The sequence below is a fragment of the Pelophylax lessonae genome (assembly GCF_965119305.1).
Source record: "Pelophylax lessonae genome assembly, chromosome: 1".
NCBI classification, from domain to species: domain Eukaryota; kingdom Metazoa; phylum Chordata; class Amphibia; order Anura; family Ranidae; genus Pelophylax; species Pelophylax lessonae.
Window position 1 is genome coordinate 233,115,539 of NC_138768.1, and position 19,604 is coordinate 233,135,142.

The window sequence follows — 19,604 nt, forward strand, 5'->3', positions numbered from 1 at the left end:
GGGGGGGTGAAGGAGCTAGACCAGCACAGAGTAATCAGACACTCCCAGAAGAGGAGAGGAATATGATGTGTAAGGTGGGAGGGGGCTGTGATGGGGTATTGACTCCTCTTGGAGTAGTCAAATTTTTTTTTTCAAGTTTAAAGGCACGTTTTAGGCAACTAAAAAATCAATCATGAAAAATGCTACAAATTAGCATTTACAATACTTGATTTAAGGGGAACTTTATTCCTCTTTTTCAAGATATTCAAACATCTCTAACGCAGTGGGAGAAGCACTAAATTCCCCTTTTTTGTTGTATAACTTCTATTAAAATGAATTTCTCTAGCGCTCATTGACAGACGTAGTCCTCGGTGATACACCACCTTCGGGTTATGTTGCCTCCACAGGAGCAGGACTAGACAGGAAATTAAAAAGCTCTGGCCACACCCTAGGGGCAGTCCCAGAGGGTATATCCTCTCTCTCTCTGCCTCAGCAAATCAGTTATTTTCTGTCTAGTTAGGAGTAAGGACCTAGACACCTTGCTGGGATCTTAGGTCCTGGCAAGAATTTTTTCTTAAAGGATTTTTTTAGACAGCTTTTTTTCTCCAGTGTTCCTGTGAGATCTTCAAGCAAGAAAGCTGAACTGGGCGACGGGCTGGATGTTGAGATCCGGTGGTCACCCCAGTTCAGCCTACGAGCGCGTGCAGGCCATAGCTCCGCGCTGGGTCGGCCGCGACAAAGTCCCATTAAAAGGACTGAACCCGCGAGTTAAACGTCTCGCTGAAACGCCAAAGACCATGAGTCACGGCGTCCGTATCGGTCGACAGCCCTCCCGCCCCGGTGGAGAGGGGTACTGTCAGGAGTTGGTGCCCGCCTGGTTCCGGTATGGTGAGTAGTATGTTCCCCCTTTTTCCCTGACGGGTTTTGTGGTGAACGCGGGCCCCTCTCTGTATGGTAAGAAAGAGTCCTTTCTATCCTATAACATGTCACAGATCCTCCTACTTTGAGTGTGATTTTATGTGTGCAAAAGCCAGGAGGCTTGGTTTGGGAGCTAACAATCTATTGTATACATGTTTAAAAGATGTAATCTGTGGCATTCTGGGAATCTTATGGGTTAAGTATAAGCTACCTACCAGTCAGAAGCCACGGACATGTAGACTGCCTTCCAAATCAGATCTCCAGCTATTAGCAGGCCTCCCGAACGGCCATGCGGTCCGCCAGGGCCGGTACCGCCAACCACGCCATATCCCCATGCAGAGAGAGTGTTGTGTGCCCTGCAGCACACCGCTATTCAGTACAGGCCGCCGCCATTTTTTTTGCTGGATCGCACGAGCCGCCATTTTGGCGTAGCCTCGTGTCTCCAGCATGGGGGCGGCCATGTTTGAGGTGATCCTACACCTCGTGGAGCTTGGGGGAGGCGCCGGAAGGCGTGCAGAGGGGCGGAGCCGCCTCCTTTCTTCCTGGGCAGCCAGCCAAAAGACTTCCTGTTTGTCAAGACAGCGCTGTAACCTGTTGCAGTTTACAGATTCCCCCACCTGTTTCCCTCGAGGGGGCCTCGGGACCCGCCGGTGCACAGAGTATAGAGTCATTTACAGCAATTTTGGAGTCTATGGTGGCTCGGGTGGAGGCGGCCTGTCAGGGACGGGGGTCAAGGAAGCGACCCCCGCCTACCCCTATACTATCTGACACCTCTGACTCAGATTCAGAGATGGTCACGGCAGTTGCAGGTTCCTCTGCAAGGGCTGTTATCCCAGGTAAAACCCCCTCAGACAGTGAGGAGGACGCTTCTTCTCTTGCTATATTTCAGGAAGAAGCATTGGTGGACGCACTAGTTGTGGCAGTGCAGGAAACCTTAAAACTTGAGGCTTTACCGGCAGAGGCAATTGAAACAGAGATGCCTTTTGGTACTAATAAGCCCATCAAGACGGCGAAGGCTTTTTCTGTACCTAAATGTTTTGGTAATCAGATTAAAGGAGAATGGGAGCATTCTAAACGTACCTTTACTAATTCCAAGCGTATTGCTAGACGCTATCCGTTTGAGGAATCCATCATTAAGAAATGGACGGTACCACCAGTCGTGGATCCGCCTATTTCCAGGCTGAATAGAGCCACGGTTATTCCAGTGGAGGACACTTCGTCCTTTAAGGATCCGGTGGATCGAAAGATAGAAGCAGAGTCCCACACTATCTTCTCTCTGATAGGGTCAGCATTTAGACCAGTAATTGTTATTGGTCTAGTTTCCCAGACACTTACGGAATGGGCGAGAATGGTACGCCAAGATCTAGGGGAAAAGATATTCCCCAGGAGACATCTGATTTGATGGAACAGATCATACAAGGGCTACGGTTTATCTGTGACGCAGCCTTGGACACTACTCCCTTATTAGGGCATGCATCTAAGTTAGCAGTGATCCTCAGACGTGTGCTGTGGTTAAAATGCTGGTCAGCTGACCTAGGTTCCAAAAAGACCTTGACCAATCTCCCTTTTCAGGGGAATCGTCTATTTGGGGCCAACCTAGATGAAATCATTAAGGATGCCACTGGGGGCAAGAGCACTTTTTTGCCACAGGCCGCAAAAGCTAAGGGACCTCGCAACAAGCGAGGACCTTTCTTTACCGCCCATAAAGGGCGCCCGGCTGGTACTAGCGGGAAAGGCAAGACTCCTCCAGGAGGGTTCAAGAAGGGCTGGTCGGACAAGCAGAGGACCAACCCAGCCAAACCCAAAGTAAAGGAGTACACAGCCTGAAGGTGCGCCCCCACCCGGTTTCAGGGTGGGGGGACGTTTTCACCGGTATTCAGGATATTAGATCGAGCATCAACCACTACTACCGGTGCGATTCTTCCCTTCCAACATTTAAGTACCACAGGAAGCGGTAGTTACCGTTCCCTGAATAGATCTTTTCCTTTACCTTTTCCTAAGATTAGTCCCGATACCTCACAGGAATCGGATCTGGTTGACCAGATAGGCCAAGTAGCCTCTAGTCGGGTGACTTCGGTCCCTGAGGTTCAACCAGAAAAGATCACCTTTCCTGATAACAATCAGGTATCTGATAAATGTGTGGGAACAGAAAACGACCAGACTTTCTCGGATGGTCGGGGCCAGATACCTCTAGGGACGCCTGGTTCAGATCCAATCAGCGCCAGTGCTCCTAGAAATTCTAGGCTGGCCTCCTCAAGCCGGCCTGGCCGACTTGGACATGTTAGTCGCAGACGTTCCGTGGGAACTTCGTCTCAGGGAGTGTCTGTGGTCTCAAGGACCAATTTACCTTCGTGCTTTACAGTCGCTGGTTTTAATGGCCTGGCCATTGAGACCCAAGTACTGAAGGACAGAGGTTTGTCTACTTCAGTCATTCCTACCCTTATTAAAGCAAGGAAAGCGACTTCCAGCAAAGTCTATTATCACACATGGAAGACTTATATTGCGTGGTGCGAATCTTTAGGATTTCCTCCACGTACCTATTCGGTGTCTCGAATATTGGCCTTTTTGCAACAAGGGGTTGAGCAGAAGCTAGCCTTGAGCACCATCAAGGGTCAAGTTTCAGCATTAGCAATCTTCTTTCAGAAGCCTTTAGCTACCAAATCCTTGGTGCGGAATTTCATCCAGGGGGTGCGGCACCTGGCTCCTCCAGTCCGCGCGCCCTTACCGCCCTGGGATCTTAATTTGGTTTTGTCGGTTCTACAGAAACCTCCCTTTGAAAACATCAGGGAGATTCCCTTGCTCACTTTATCCCAGAAGGTGGCCTTCTTGGTGGCTATTACTTCTGCTCGCAGGGTGTCAGAACTGGCTGCATTATCATGCCAGTCCCCATACCTAGTGATTCATAGGGATAAGGTAGTACTTCATCCTAAGCCATCTTTTCTTCCTAAGGTGGTTTCAGATTTTCATCTGAATGAAGATATTGTACTACCTTCCTTGTGTCCTCAGCCCAAGCATCATCGGGAACATGCGTTGCATTCCTTAGATGTGGTTCGGGCAATCAGGGTATACCTGAAAGCTACGGAATCATTCCGTAAGACGGATTCACTTTTTGTGATCACGGATGGCCCCAGAAAGGGTTTGCCTGCATCTGCCGCGACCATTGCCAAATGGATTAGACAAACGGTGGTACAGGCTTATTCTATTAAGGGTCAGAGTCCTCCGTTCCCTGTTAGGGCGCACTCCACTCGAGCGCTCAGTACTTCCTGGGCCTTTCGCCATCAGGCGTCAGTGGTCCAGGTATGTAAGGCGGCCACCTGGTCGTCGGTACATACCTTTTACAAAATTCTATAAAATTGATGTGACGGCATCGGCGGATGCCTCATTTGGCCGCAAGGTTTTGCAGGCCGCAATTTGAGGAGACCGGTGGTCTACCTCGAGGGTTTTTTTCTGTTTGGAAAAAAAAAAAAAAAAAAAAAAATATTTCTCTTTTGTTGAGTCTCATCATTAAGGATGAGCTTTGTAAACTTCTAGTTGGCACCGGTTGGGCCTTCTAGATTGGGATTTGATTTCATTTTCCCACCCCTCAGTTGTGATACTGCTCTGGGACGTCCCGAAGGTGGTGTATCACCGAGGACTACGTCTGTCAATGAGCGCTAGAGAAAAATGGATTTTTGTAAAATCTTACCGTAAAATCCTTTTCTCTTAGCTCATTGACAGACGTAGTCCCCACCCCTCTGTTTTTTTGAGTTGGGTTAAAATCTCTAAAGACTGCTTTTTCACATAACTGATTTGCTGAGGCAGAGAGAGAGAGGATATACCCTCTGGGACTGCCCCTAGGGTGTGGCCAGAGCTTTTTAATTTCCTGTCTAGTCCTGCTCCTGTGGAGGCAACATAACCCGAAGGTGGTGTATCACCGAGGACTACGTCTGTCAATGAGCTAAGAGAAAAGGATTTTACGGTAAGATTTTACAAAAATCCATTTATCCTCGTAAAACTCCTTTTAGGGACTCTACCAATCCCTATCCCCATTATACATTTTAAGAGATTACAAGCAGACTTGCTGAACTTCAACTGGGACTACAAAAGACATAAAGTCTCTAAGTCAGTTCTGTTTGCCTCATGGAATGCAGGTGACTTGGTGTAATTTTATAAAAGATTACCAAGCAACCCACTTCTGAGCCACAGGTTTATGGTCTACCCTGTATGCCTATAATTTGTTGCCTTGTGAGGAGTTTATGTGTAATCTGCATTAGTAACTGTAAATAGATGTGTTTCAATATATGGATGAGATATTGAATTTTGATTTCAACTAATAGTTGATATAAATTGTATGAAGTTAAGTTGTGTAAAACCAGTCTGCAGGCAATAGTAATTTGACTAGCAAGTCCTTTTGAAATGCAAGAATGTGGTTAGGTTGGGATACTTTTCATAGACATTACAGGACCTAGGTAATAGGGCTGCGTCGACGTAGTCGACTACGTCGACTACAAAAAATCGCCGACGTGCGGAAAAAGCGTCGACGCGTCAGCACGTGACGTCACACGCATCTCGCGCGAGTTGCATTAAAATAGCGGAACAGCAGCGGTAATGGTGACATCTGATCCTGGGAGAGAAAAAGCCAGCAGCAGCAGCGGTTCCACGTCCAGCAGCAGAGTACAAAAGGCTTCCAGCAGCAGTTCCAGCAGCACACCACCAGTACAAAAGACAGCGAGAGCCCGATCACGGTCATCAAGGGTATGGGAATACTTTCAGCAGAGGCCAAATAAAATGGTCCTCTGTTCCCTTTGCAAAAGTGAAATGGCATACCACGGCAGCACAACTGCTATGCATGAGCACCTCAGAAGAAAACATCCTGGCGCACTGACCACAAAGGACGAGCCATCTTTGTAAGTACTAGTACTACTAATTTCAACAATATTAATGAATGCATTGTATTGCTAGCTGATGATTGCTTAGGCCGGGCCAGCTCACTTTTCTTAAATGGAGTGGACTACATACAAGGCATTTTGCATTTGCAGCCCTCAGTGTCTGTCTTGTGGATCCCTCAGGTCATGATTGACAACAAGTGAGTGCAGTGAGTGCAATGATCTGACCACCAGCACACCTGAGAGCTATTTTGACTATCACTGCACTCTGTCTGCAGCATTATTAATTACAACATTGGCCATGGATATCTCAAAATTCTACTAGAAAAAATACAATTAATATTGTTAGCGTTGAGGCTGAGCATTCATAGATGTGTGTAAATTGGTAATGTTATTAATTATTATTATTATTAATTATTATTATTGTTGTTTTTCCTCAGGAAGAGGCAAAGCTGTGTACAAGATTTCTACTTTCATAAAAAGGATGTCACTGCTTGCACACCCCAAGTAGCCATTACACTTACCAATAGCATACTCAACATGATTGTAAAAGATATGAGACCTCTTTCTATTGTAGACGGTCAAGGATTTCGTGAGATGATCAGCACATTTTACCCAGGATACACACTTCCCTCCAGGTCCCATTTCAGGAAGCTGATGGAGAGGAAATATGAGGAGAATTTTGAAAGATTGAAAGCGTCAATCAAAGATGTCAAATCCAAAATGGCTCTCACCACAGACGCATGGACCAGTATTGCCACAGAGGCATACTTGGGTGTCACATGCCACTTCATTAATGAAGACTGGAAGCTTACATCCTACAATCTGACCACTATGCCACTTGAAGATCGCCACACAGCTGAAAACATTGCTAACTGGGTGGAAAAAGCAGCTGAGAAGTTTGAGATATCCATGGCCAATGTAATTGCAGTTGTTCATGATAATGCTTCAAATGTCGCTGCTCTGCGTATTTTGGAAGAAAAGCATCCTGGCATCTCTTCTCTCAGGTGTGCTGGTCATACATTGCAGCTAGTTGTCAACCATGCCCTGAGGGATCCCCAGATCAGCAAGACACTGAGGGCTGCGAAGTGCCTTGTGGAACATTTTAAAAAAAGTGAGCTGGCCACTACAAAGCTTAAAGCAAAGCAACAACAAATGGGTACCCCTGATCATGCACTAATAAATTATGTATCTGTAAGATGGAACAGTACTTTACACATGATCAGTCGCCTGCTTGACCAGAGGTGGCCTGTGACTGCCACACTTTCCGATCCTGATGTCACACCACGAGGGAAGCGCTTCCTGGATTTAAAACATGATCAGTGGAGCTTACTTGAGGAAGTGGAACAAGTCTTGAAGCCTTTTGAGTGTGCTATTGTTTTTTTGAGTGGAGAGTCCTATGTGACTGGTTCCGCTCTACCTCCTTTGGTAAAAGGCCTCCAGAAATCCATACAGAGCACAATTTGCGAGATAGCGGCAGTCAAGGCTTTCCAAAATGTTGCTGCACAGGAGATGACCACAAGATGGGAGAGGGAAACTAAATTCAGAGATGACGGAGGAGAAAATATATGTCTTATTGCAGCAGCCCTGGACCCCAGATTCCGCAAGCTAAAATTCCTGGCAGCAGAGGATAGTTTAAAAGTTCACCTCAAGGTCCAAGCTCTTGCTCTTGAAGAGAAAAGAAGATATGAGGAAGAGCAAACGCATAAACGTCAATGTGAGGAACAGGTTCAGTCAGCCAGTGCAATGAGTCCAGACATGAAACTTTCAGAAAAGAGACAAGTGTCTATGTTGGACTCTTTGCTCGGTTCAGATTCAGATGAACACCACAGTAATGGTGAGGATGACACTCACATCCAAGTTCCAGAAATTCACAGTGAAGTTGTGAGGAATGAGATACACATGTACTTTAGTGAGCAGGCCATTCCAAAGGAAGACAATCCACTGAAATGGTGGAAGGAAAATGAAGGGAGGTTTCCCATCTTGGCCATGCTGGCAAAGAGTTACTTGTGTGTGCCTGCAACATCAACCCTATGTGAAAGGCTTTTCTCAGTTGCTGGCAACATTGTGACTAAAAAAAGAGCAAGCCTAACTGCAGAGCATGTCGATATGCTAACCTTCCTCCATTGCAATGCTATATTATAGGTACAGGCCCCCAACCTGTACCTGTTGCACTCTCTTGGGTTGTATTGTTGGACTTCTTTAAACTACAAGATGGCTGTTGGCTGCCTTCAGGTAATCTTTCCTCAGTATTGGCCATTATAATTTGCACAGTGTTGAGCGATGCTTTCTTTTTGTTGGACTTGGCTCCTTTAAAACTATGTTAGTTTTTAGGTATGTTTTACATTTACAAGTAACACACACACCAAAAAAATACTGGTCAAACACTGTATATGGAAAACATACCTAAAAAGTAACCAAGTTTTAAAGGAGCCAACTAGTCCAACAAAAGCACTGCTCAACACTGTGCAAAAGTAATGGCCAAAAATTATGGCCAATACAGCAAAAGATTACCTGAAGGCAGAGAGCTGACTTGTAGTTTAAAGAAGTTAAAGTACTGTTGGGCAGATATGGCATTTTTCATGCCTGATGCCCTAAAGTGTTTGGCACTTTATGTGTCTCTTGTATTTTTGCACAGTTGCACAAGTTAGTGTTGTTGAGCACTGACTGCAGTGCTTTATAATTTATATGGCATTTTGAATGCTTTTGGTTTTGAATTAATGGCATTATTCCTGCCTGATGTTAAATTATTGTTTACATTTTATTTTTGCCACTGAAACTTCAACCACATTGAAGTATTTTTTGGAAAAACTTTAATAAAAGTTGAAATATTATATTAGAAGTTGTACGTGTCATTTTTTTTAAAGTTATTCAAAGGATTATTTAACTAATCAAAGAAAGAACACTAGATTAAGCAAAAGAACACTAGATTAAGCAAAAAAACAAAAAATTTAAATAATCGTTAGATTAGTCGACTAATCGTAAAAATAATCGATAGATTAGTCGACAGACAAATTAATCGTTAGTTGCAGCCCTACTAGGTAATAATTGATAATAGGCCGTGTCACTTCCCTTGTCATCTCTGTTCCCACTTCAAAGACTTTCTCTTTAGATATGCAATGAAGGTGGCTATCTGTTCATGGACAATTTGTTCAGGAGATGACCTGGCATGATTAATCCCCCCTCCCCAGAGAGGAGGGCTATCGAGAGGCTGGGTTATGCTAAATATAGGGGATGGGGAAATTGTCCAATCCTGAATGAGATACGCCCAAAGGGAGGAGAGGGTAAGACAGCTACACCAATCAGAATTGCCCAATGCAAGGTTGTGAGAGATAGGTCCATATTAGTTAAGGCGGCCGGGAAGGAGAAAAATGTCTTTATTTCAGCAGACTAGAATTAAACTCTCGTGAGAATGGTAACTATGGAATGTATCTCCTGCACTTAAATGTATAGATGCTTGTCCTATTTGTTGTCTGTATTGCTCTGTTTGTATCATTGTGTTATGAGTATCATACTCTATATTTGTTCAGTTAAACTATGAATATTTTCCATTTTTGTATGTACTATAGATAGATTGTTGTAAATTAATTTAGGCTTCCAGGCTATTTACCGATAAATTAATACTGCTGTTTTGAAGCTTTTACTCATGGTCAAAGAACTCTCATTAAACCCGAATATTGTCTGAGGTATCATAAATCTCAGAATAAGACCCTAAGGGTAACAAATTGAAGTAGAAAAACTCTGGATTATGTCCATACGTTCCTACTGTGGAATACAGATGCTGCTGCAGAATCGTATAGGCTCACGCACATACTATCTCTTTCCTCCAAGGCCTCTGCAAACCCACAAGTCGCCAATATTCTCTGATTTCAGAGGTATTCTTAAATCACCTAATTCATTATGCCCTTCTTGCAATTCTGCAAACTATCATTTTCTGAAAGAACCATCCCCTTTGGCCTTTTGCAAAAGGGATTTATATCCAAAATCTCCAAAATTTTGAATACACTCTGTGACGGTACTAACCGTCACTATGAGTAAAAACAGATAATTAATGGTTTAAATTGCTTCAGATGGGACGGTCATATTTGCCAGCAAAATCTCCATATAGGAATATAAAGATTTATTCCCATTTGCCATGAAATCTGTAATTCCTAAATGCTGTGTATATTACATATCTTTCAATGTCAGAAAGGTTTTCCTTTTGTTTGTGTATTGGGAGGGAATGTGGATTGCCCTGTCTCATTGTTAAGTGCTAATGACCTCCCATTGTTCTTTCTGTCTGCCTTAAGAGAAACGTATTATGGGATGTATAAAGATATGTGGATTGGATGCTAAGGGGGAGGGGGGATTGTCCCACATTGTATATTTTTGTGTACACTGTATGAGAGTGTAAAACTCTGTTCCGATTGGATGGTGAATGTTGAGTACAGTCTTCAACAAGGTCCATCTGGGTGGTACCTTGTGGGTGAAGTCTGTATAGAAGTCTGTTCAATAAAGTTGTTCTTCAGTTAGTTCACCTTCAATCTAGAGTCTTGTCTCTTATTGGGGGAATCTGCTGCAAGGGATTGCTATGGTCTTCCATACTCCCTTAGAGAATCACTGAGCTCTTGTAAGAGCTTGTGTAAGAGCTTATTCTGCTGCACTCTCTGGGGAAAGAGAGGTTCACCCACAGGAACCCGGAGCCTTGTCGTAGGTCCAGGGTGGGTAGGAGACCCTAACCAAGCTGCGGCGGTTCGTGGGGTCTGAAGTGGTTACGGTGTCTGGTGGAGTGCTTGGAGCCCTTGGGAAGCACTAGGAGCATCTGTCAACGGAGGTACCCAGTCCGGGGTGCCCCGTTCCGTTACACACTCTCTTTTCAAATTGCAAAGAAACATTCCTAAATATGTTAACTGGAGTAAATTCTAGGGGAGGAGATGTCTCTGGAGACATGGGAAATTATTTGCTCCCAGATGGTAAAGAGTTTGATTTGCACTCTCTACAAAGTAAACCTATATAAGATACTCTTCCACTGATATCAAACTCCAGAGCTTCACTCCATCCATCAGTAACCACTGTTGGAGATGTAAAAGACAAAGCTGTCTTTTGACCACATATTTTAGCAGTGTTTACTTACTGGGAATTGGTCCACATTCTTATTTACCGCATCTTCAATTCAAGCATTCCCTTTACTTTTAAAACTTTCCTTTTGGGTTTATATCCACTGGCCTTCTCCAAAAATTCCATGAAACTATTATTGCATATATTTACTGCAGCTAGATGTCTGGTGGCACTCAACTGGAAAAAAAAAAAAAAAACCTTTATGCCTTTCAGCGCTACATGCTAGAATTAGTGATGTTAAAATGATGGAGAACCTCATGACATGATTACTTGATACTTTTAAACAATACAGTAAAGTTTGGGAATTGTACATTGGATGGAGGATGTGCCAGAGTTACAGGGAGATGATTGGGATGATGTGTGGGACTATCAGTTTAAACTCTTGATCTCTACCGGGGACTGTCTTATACATTTTAAATTTCTGTATAGAATTTAATTGACAACTGTGAGACTGATTGGTATATATCCTTTTTACTCAGCTGTATGTTGGCATTGTGTTCACTCCCCAACAACGTTCAGCCACATTTTCTGGCATTATCCAGTAATTCAGAAGTTTTATTTGGATGTAATCAAATGTTTTATGTTAATACCCTACTGACCCCCAATCCCGCAAATGATTGCTATATTCATGTTTGGACTGGTGGAAGGGGTTGCCTCTACTACAGCTCATATGATGCTGCTTAGTGTTCTATATTTTTATGCCCATAAGGCAATCATTTTACATTCAAAATAAACAACTGCACTACCTATACGGCCTTTTGGACAGAACTGGTCAACTCTATGGTGCCACTTATATGAACACAGGATGTCCAAAAAAATTTGGTAAAGTTTGGGAAAGCTGGGTACTGATAATATAATCTGCTTTTATCCTGTATGATTACCCCAGTGTTAATTTTGGCAGCACATTTCAATTTCGTTTTAGTCTTAGGACTAAAATGGCATTTTAGTTTTAGTCCCATTTTAGTCTTCTGCAAGTATTTTAGTTTTAGTCGTATTTAGTCGACTAAAACGTCCTACATTTTAGTCGACTAAAACGTCCTACATTTTAGTCGACTAAAACGTCCTACATTTTAGTCGACTAAAACGTCCTACATTTTAGTCGACTAAAACGTCCTACATTTTAGTCGACTAAAACGTCCTACATTTTAGTCGACTAAAACGTCCTACATTTTAGTCGACTAAAACGTCCTACATTTTAGTCATCTATAATCGAATAGGTGTAGTTCAATTGTAATTTGTAATGCATTATTTAAGCATTTCTCTACAATTTACAAACTCATTATATACTGCTGCTGGTCCTGGAGTGAAAAATCGAATATGTTATTATTATGGTATTTAATGTGCTAATTTTACAGGCTCTGGATGGAATTGTGTTGCCGATTTAGAAATGGCCAGCAGAGGAGTGTTAATTTTGATGATGTCAATTTTCAATTTAGTTTTAGTTATATTCTTATGACTAAAATGCCATTTTAGTTTTAGTCGTATTTTAGTCTCATGACTAAAATGCCATTTTAGTTTTAGTCGTATTTTAGTCATCTGAATTGTTTTAGTTTTAGTCATATTTTAGTCGACTAAAATTGTGTTAATTTAGTCGACGAAAACATTTTAGTCGTTTTAGTCGACGAAATTAACACTGGATTACCCACCCTGACCTCTGATATTTCCTTCTTTTGTGTCTGACTGTGCCTTGTGATTTCACTGACCCTGAGGATGCCAGGGGGATAGAAAATGGGGTGGGGGATAGGGTGTTGTTTTTTTTCATATGTGTTTTTTCAGTAAGGCCCTGTGTGGCTGAACTTTGTACTACTCTGGAATTTTTGCACCAAGGGGTCTAAAACATTGGGTACATACTATCTGCGCAGAAAAAAAAAACCTTTTAATGTTATATATTTTGATTGGGAATATTTTATAGCTGACCATTGCTTGGTTTAAGTGTTTCAGCATAATGCAGACTCTTCTCTATTAACTTTGTATTGCAGCAAAGCGTGAATTGATGTTAACTCCTTTACAAGTGAAGTACAGCCCAAAGCGTTCTCCAAGTGAGAATCTTTCTCCAGGGTTGAGTCGGTTGTTATGCGATGAAGAAAACACAATCACAAGGTATTGGTTTATTACAGCAGTTCATTTTATCTATTAACATATTAGGGACAAGTCTGGATATTGTTTAGGTTTTCTTTAGGTTAACATTTCTTTCATTTTTCAAACCTATTAGTGGAGAGACATTTGCTTTTTATATACTGATTGCTTCCTGTGCTTGTAGGTTTGATGTTGCTTGGGCAGAGTCATCAAAACATAAAGATCCAAGTCCCAGAAAGAGGCTTCAGTTTATGTCTTTGGAAGATTCAGGAGGTAAAGGATAGCTGAATTTTTCTTTTAGTGCAGACTGTGGAACGCAAAGTACCCAACTTCATTGTAAGGTCCCCACTTTACGTATTTACAGTGTTTATCTGCAGTGCCACCTATTTAATAGTGTAATTGTGAAATGCAGTTGCAGTCAAAAAATCTAAAATCGAAAAAAGTAAAGATTTTTGTTTACATTTTTGTACATTTTGCGCCTTACTCCAATGCCCTCCCCCCGCCCTCCGCGGACATTATACTAACTTGTCCCAGTTCTGCTGAGCTTTCTGATTTACAACCTCCTCAGTGCTACACAACCTTCTGTAAGAATCTTCTCTGTCAGGCTGGCACATGTGTGCTGCAGATTCCATACAGTCATTTGAAAAGGTCACATTGCATGATCAACAAGAGTACAACCTCTCCAGAGGTAGCAACAAAGACTGCTGATAACGTGCATGTAGGATGGAGAAAATTCTGACAGCAGGCTGTGCAGTGTACTGAAGGCTACATGGCCAAAATCACAGCCAAATTGGGACAAGTGAGTATAAATCTGGGTGGGCAGGTTAGGAAATTAAGTGTAACGACACGAACGATTTACTTAAACTGGGAGGTCATTTTTAGTCCAAGTTTATCTCTAATTGCAATTTAGCTGTGACTTTTTTTTTTTTTTTTTTTAGGGTGCATGCAATTTTATTTATCTTTTCAGTGTTGCATGTTTTTCAATGTATGTCCCCGTTACCACCCATGTGGTATGGTTGTTGCCTGATCAAAACCTACTGCAGCCCTGATTTCAATACAGGATGTTCTGTGTGCTGTATATACTTGCACAGTCTCTACATTCTGCATAGTCCTGTTCCCAATATCGTACCTTTTCCCTTGTAGAAAGAAAAACGTGTGTCCTGAAATGTATATACCATTGCTTGCTAGTTGCAAAGTACTGCATTTTCTGAATTATTATTACATTTGCCAGCTATTAGAAGAGCATGTAATATGCATTATCTGATGTAATCATTTTAATATTATTGGGTGCCTGTGAAATTCTAAGTTTATTCCTGGGGGAAGAAAATATATATTACTTCTCTAAATACATACATGTCCCCAAGTTTTGTCTTTACCTTTTTAATCTGGCCAAAACCCCAGTGAACTCCTAATTTCCCCGGGGATTTTGGTGTAGCAGAAACAGCATTGCAGCCTCCCCAGAGTATCAACGGGTATTTTTCTGTATTGTAAGTGTTTTTTTTTTTTGTTTTTTTAATTATTATTTTGCTCAAACATACACTTCAACCATAGTAGATCTTTCCTACCATTTATCTTTTGAAGATGTTTCTAGTTTTTTTTTTTTTCTGGCCTTTTTTAGGAAAATGGTTCCAAAGTGATTTCCAGAAACTGGATAATCTGCCAGTATTAAAGTGCCAGTTTAAATGTAACATTGTTTCTGCTTTTTCAGAGATGCAAAAGACTGTCATTAATCCAGAGAGCAACACCCAATCACAGCCCCCTCTAGTTATACCACCATATGAGACTGAAATCACATATAACGAGAGGATGAAAACCATAGCTGACACAGAGAGGCTGTTTGATGAGCTAACAGAGGAGAAAAAACAGGTACAATACTCAACTTTAAGCCTGCTCATTTTGTTTGAACACTGTTTAGGAACTGTATCAAGAATTAGACAGATAAGGTGCCTGCCTTGGCTACAGAGTAATAATGGAAACTTAAAATCTGTACATATTTCTAAAAGCAGCAATTATTTCCTTATCCTGAAGTTTTTCCGACATGTTCAGGAAGTGCCTATTTTATTTTAAATTAACCGCTTAAGCCCCGGAGGATTTGGCTGCTAAAAGACCAGGGGGTATTTTGCGATTCGGCACTGCGTGACTTTAACGGACAATTGCGCGGTCATGCGACGCTGTACCTAAACGAATTTGACGTCCTTTTTTTCCCCACAAACAGAGCTTTCTTTTGGTGGTATTTGATCACCTGTGCGATTTTTTTGATCACGCACTATAAACAAAAAAAGAGCGTCAATTTTGCAAAAATAACAATATTTTTCACATTTTTTTTATATGAAATTCCCCCCAAAAAAAAGTAAAAATCAAAATTTTTTAACATTTTCGGCCAATTTGTTTTATGCTACATATGTTTGCTAAAAAAAAATCGCAAAAAGTGTATTTTGATTGGTTTGCGCAAAAGTTATTGCGTTTACTAACAAAGGGAAAGATTTTTGTCATTTTTGTTGTTTTTTTTTTTTAACGTGTAATGGCGGCGATCTGCAATTTTTTTTTTTGCGGTACTGCGACATTGGGGCGGACAGTTTGGACCCTTGACTGACATTTTTGACACTTTTGGGGTTACCAGTGACATTTCTACAGTAATCAGTGCTATATATATGCACTGTTACTGTAAAAATACACTGGCAGTGAAGGGGTTAACTTTATTTGAGAGGGAGGGGCTGTGTGTGTCCCTAGGGGTGTGATTCTAACTGTGATTGGCTGTGGCTTGAGCTGTAGTTACACTGATCAACGGTCCTACATAGTAGAACCGTATGATCAGGGTTTCTACACAGGCGAGAATGACAGGCAGCTTGTTTGCACAAGCTGCCTGTCTTTCTCCCTCTCCCCCGACGATCGCAGAGTGAGCGGCGGACATCGGGTCCGCCGGTCACACGCGCGGGGGGGGTCCGCGGCGCGTGCTCGCTCCCCAGAGCCTCACAGGCTAGTGACGTAAATATACATCACTTTGCCTGTGAGGGGCTGACTGCCGCAGTAAATCTACTGACGGCAGTCGGCAAGTGGTTAACATAGTTTACATACAAAATTGGCAGGTTATCCATCCAGTGCCAATACTAGCTCTCAGAAAGCTAGTTCACATAAAACCTAGGGATACAGGCTTTAGCCTACCCAAGGAGTTGGTAAGATTGGATTTTGTGTAAAATTCTGTGGATTGGAATGGTGTCATGAAAAGTGTTTTTTCCAAGTCACATAATGTATATTCCATAAAAAGTTTCCATCTGGCAAAAAAAAAAAAAAAGTTTCGTAGGTCAATAATTCTGCACTATGGTGTATCGTTTTTCTATAAATTATGCTCACAATCCAAGGTTTTACTGTACTTAGATTTTAGCTCTTTTCTCTCTTTTTTTTTTTTTTGTACTGCCGTCACAGATCAGGCAGAGGGCGAAGTCCACGATTAGAGGATTGCTCTGTTAGCTGTTAATAGGCAGAGTAGAAGCCAATGAAGAATTTTTTTGATACGAATTGTAGAAACTGAATAAGTCTGTCCAGCATATCCAAACAAGCAAAGCATGGGATCCTTAGTAACATGCACTGCACTGTTGTGACTCCAACTATGTAGATTATGCAACAGTCCCAAAGAAGGTGCACTAGAGTGGGATGATGTGAGCCACACCAGGAGCAGGCACATACAGTAAGGCTACTTTTATCTCTCAACTCCTTGCCCATTTTAAGGAAATCTGTTGAAGAAAAATATGTGGACTGCTAATGTTTTTCTTTTGAAAAGCTACTTGGTTAGCTGTCATGCCATCTCACAAATGTCATTTTTTTTTTTTTACTGATAGCTCAGGAATAGTCCATTAAATAGGACTTTTTGGGTGGCAAGAAAAATACTAAACCCTCAGTTGTTAAGCATTTTCAGCAGCTGTTTTTACTTCTTACTTAGTATGCAGCTTCTTTATTTTTAATCCTTACCTTTGTTACAGTTTAAGCTGGTGCCATGACCACTGTACCAGGTTTCCCATTTCAGGGTGGCTCCTCTCTCTTGTGGCATCCTATAGAGCCACCCCTTGCATACAGAGTTGTGTCTCCCTACACTGTGTGCATCAACACTCAGCCCCATAGCCTAGGATGCCAAGGCACTGCCCTGCCTCTCTTCCCTTTCCCTTCCCAAAGGTAATAAACTGACTGGAGACTGCACTGTCCACTGTTAATGCTTTACTTTGAAGACCAAAAGTTCAGGGAAACAGCACTACTGAGAAAGCAGGAGCCAACAGTATTGAACGTTGTTGTAAATTGCAAGTGCTGGGGTAAGAATTTTAACAAATAGTTTACTGGAAAATGTTTGTTTTAATTGTGCCCAATGTGTTAAGCTACAGTAAAACACTGAAGGTTTAATACTATTTTAATGTTTTTTTTTTTTGACACCTACAAAGTCCCATTTTGTTCCTGAATAATATTAAAAAGGGACAAGTTGCTTTAATCAAGCTAAGCTGTTTCCCTCAGGTCAATTGGTTCCCCAGTATAATATCCCCCAGATCTGTCCCCTAGCATAATTCCCCCTCAGATCAATCTTTGCTCAATATAACCAGTGTCAGTGTATAATGTCAGTCCCCCAGTATAATACCCCCCCACCCATCGTCGATCTGTTCCTCAATATATTTCCGGCCCCCCAGGTCAATCTGTCCCCCAGTATGATTCCCCCTGACCTGCTTTGTGCGGGTGCAGAAGTTCAGAATGGAGTCCATTCGCACGGTGGTGGCTCCCCTTCGACATCAAGGACGCGTACGTTCACATTCCAATACGTGTCGGTCTCCAGCGATTTCTCCGCTTTGCCGGAGCATTATCAGTTTATGCCGTTACCCTTTGGTCTCACCTCTGCTCCTCGGGTTAAATGTAACAATGGTAAAACCTTTGCTACTTCATTAAAATTTATCTCATTCAAGACTGATAAAGCATTTAACAGAAGCAGCAAAGCCAGCAAAAATATTTCTGATCATTTTAAATATTGGTTCTTTGTCCTTGATTTACTTTTGTAGTATGTATTCCATCTCTTCGCTAAACTGCACACTGTTTGTATCCACAGATAGAAGGTGCTCTGAGCCGAATGCCAAGTGTTGGTCGAAGAATGAACCTGCAAACGAGAGTCCTGAAGGTAGCATTTTATCTTGTTTTTTTCTTGCATTTTTTTTTTATTCAAATGAAATGCAACCTTCTAAATAATACAAAAAATAAAGTTAAACTGCAAAGGTCTGTACATATGGGTACCAGTACCCAATTTTGTTCCCCAAAACCAACTAAAAATTGAACTTCTAACCAAGGAAAAGGAATAGTAACACATCTGCCATTTAATCTAGCCTTCTAGCGAATGTTTGTATGTTTAATGAACTACGCTAGTAGAAATAAGCTAAAAGTATGTTTTGCATGGCTACAAAGACCTAGTAAAACATCTACATTTGCATATCCAGTCCACTAGCATTTTTTTCAGACCCTCCAACCAAGAGGTCCACTTGATTAAACATGATTTGTATCATATATTCCACCTTTAACCTTACTTTAATAGGTTTGTGTTTTGGAGTGCATAGACAGACAGGTGGCTTTTTTCTTTTTGGTCATTGCATTTTTTCCATGAACAGTAGAAAAATAAATGAAAATATGATAGTATCCGGAGGTTTTTATGGTAGAACAAGAGAAGTCAGGTAATGCTTTTTTACATAGGTGTTTTGTTTCATAACATGTTGTTTTGTCATGCTGTATGTGTTCACATCAATAGGTGTAGGATGGACTTCCACTCATGAGATGGGTATAGGAATGGAGAAGGGACATTTTTTTTTAAGTGAGAACATTTGATATTCTTGTTTTCTTTTTCAGGAAAACTTGGAAGATCGCCTGGAAAAAATTAACCGTGATCTGGGGTCAATCCGAATGACGCTGAAAAAATACCATATTTTACCAACGTCTGCAAATATTTAGTAAACTTGTATATCCTGTGAACTGGCTGTCTTTTTTGCACTACTGTGAACTTATGCACTGACTTCAAGCATAATTCTACTTTTAATAGGAGGGTTATATCTGCAAGGCTTGCTTCTGCAAATATAGCTATTATTTTGTCACGTATGGTTTCCCTCCACCTAGCGGGCATCATACAATGTTTGTGTGTCGTGTATGCACATGCCCCAATAGGGTTCTCTTTTCCCGTTATTGCTGGACAGTGACCAAACTGATTTCAAGTTTTTTTTTCAATGATAACTGCATTCTTATTGTTCGTTAGTGCTGGTTTGAATATTCTGACCGCCATACAAGTGTGATTTAAGTATGGTGCAGTTAAAAAATTTAAAAAATCTTGCTTGTAGCATCTTTGGTGCAGTTTCACCAAAACATTTGTTACCAGTGGTACTGAAAGTAAAATGCATGCAATGCTTCTATTATCTGAGGACACAGAAGCATTAATATCAGTAGAATAAAAATGTAAACTTTTAATAAAAGTAATTTAAAAATATTTGTTTTACAAAAAAACTAAAATGTTTCTATACTGAGGCCTAGCTAAGTAACTACTAGTATGGTAAAAACCTAGATAACATGATTCAAATTAGTTTAGCAAAAATAATTAGTCTTTGAACACATTTGAGTATTGTGAGGCTGAGTATTTGGGCAGAATCATTTTATAATCTAATTTAA

General features: G+C 41.5%; 1 protein-coding gene across 1 annotated transcript in view; it reads left to right on the forward strand.

Annotated features, from left to right (window-relative positions):
* MPHOSPH9 (M-phase phosphoprotein 9) overlaps positions 1 to 18,920 on the forward strand; it is a 217,289-nt gene extending 198,369 nt beyond the window's left edge. The window contains exons 20-24 of the mRNA XM_082258440.1: positions 12,839 to 12,959; positions 13,120 to 13,208; positions 14,644 to 14,801; positions 18,013 to 18,081; positions 18,798 to 18,920. Coding sequence (XP_082114566.1) covers positions 12,839 to 12,959; positions 13,120 to 13,208; positions 14,644 to 14,801; positions 18,013 to 18,081; positions 18,798 to 18,899 — 539 coding nt within the window. The 3' untranslated portion in view covers positions 18,900 to 18,920. The remainder of the gene's footprint in view (positions 1 to 12,838; positions 12,960 to 13,119; positions 13,209 to 14,643; positions 14,802 to 18,012; positions 18,082 to 18,797) is intronic.
* Positions 18,921 to 19,604: the final 684 nt, after the last annotated feature.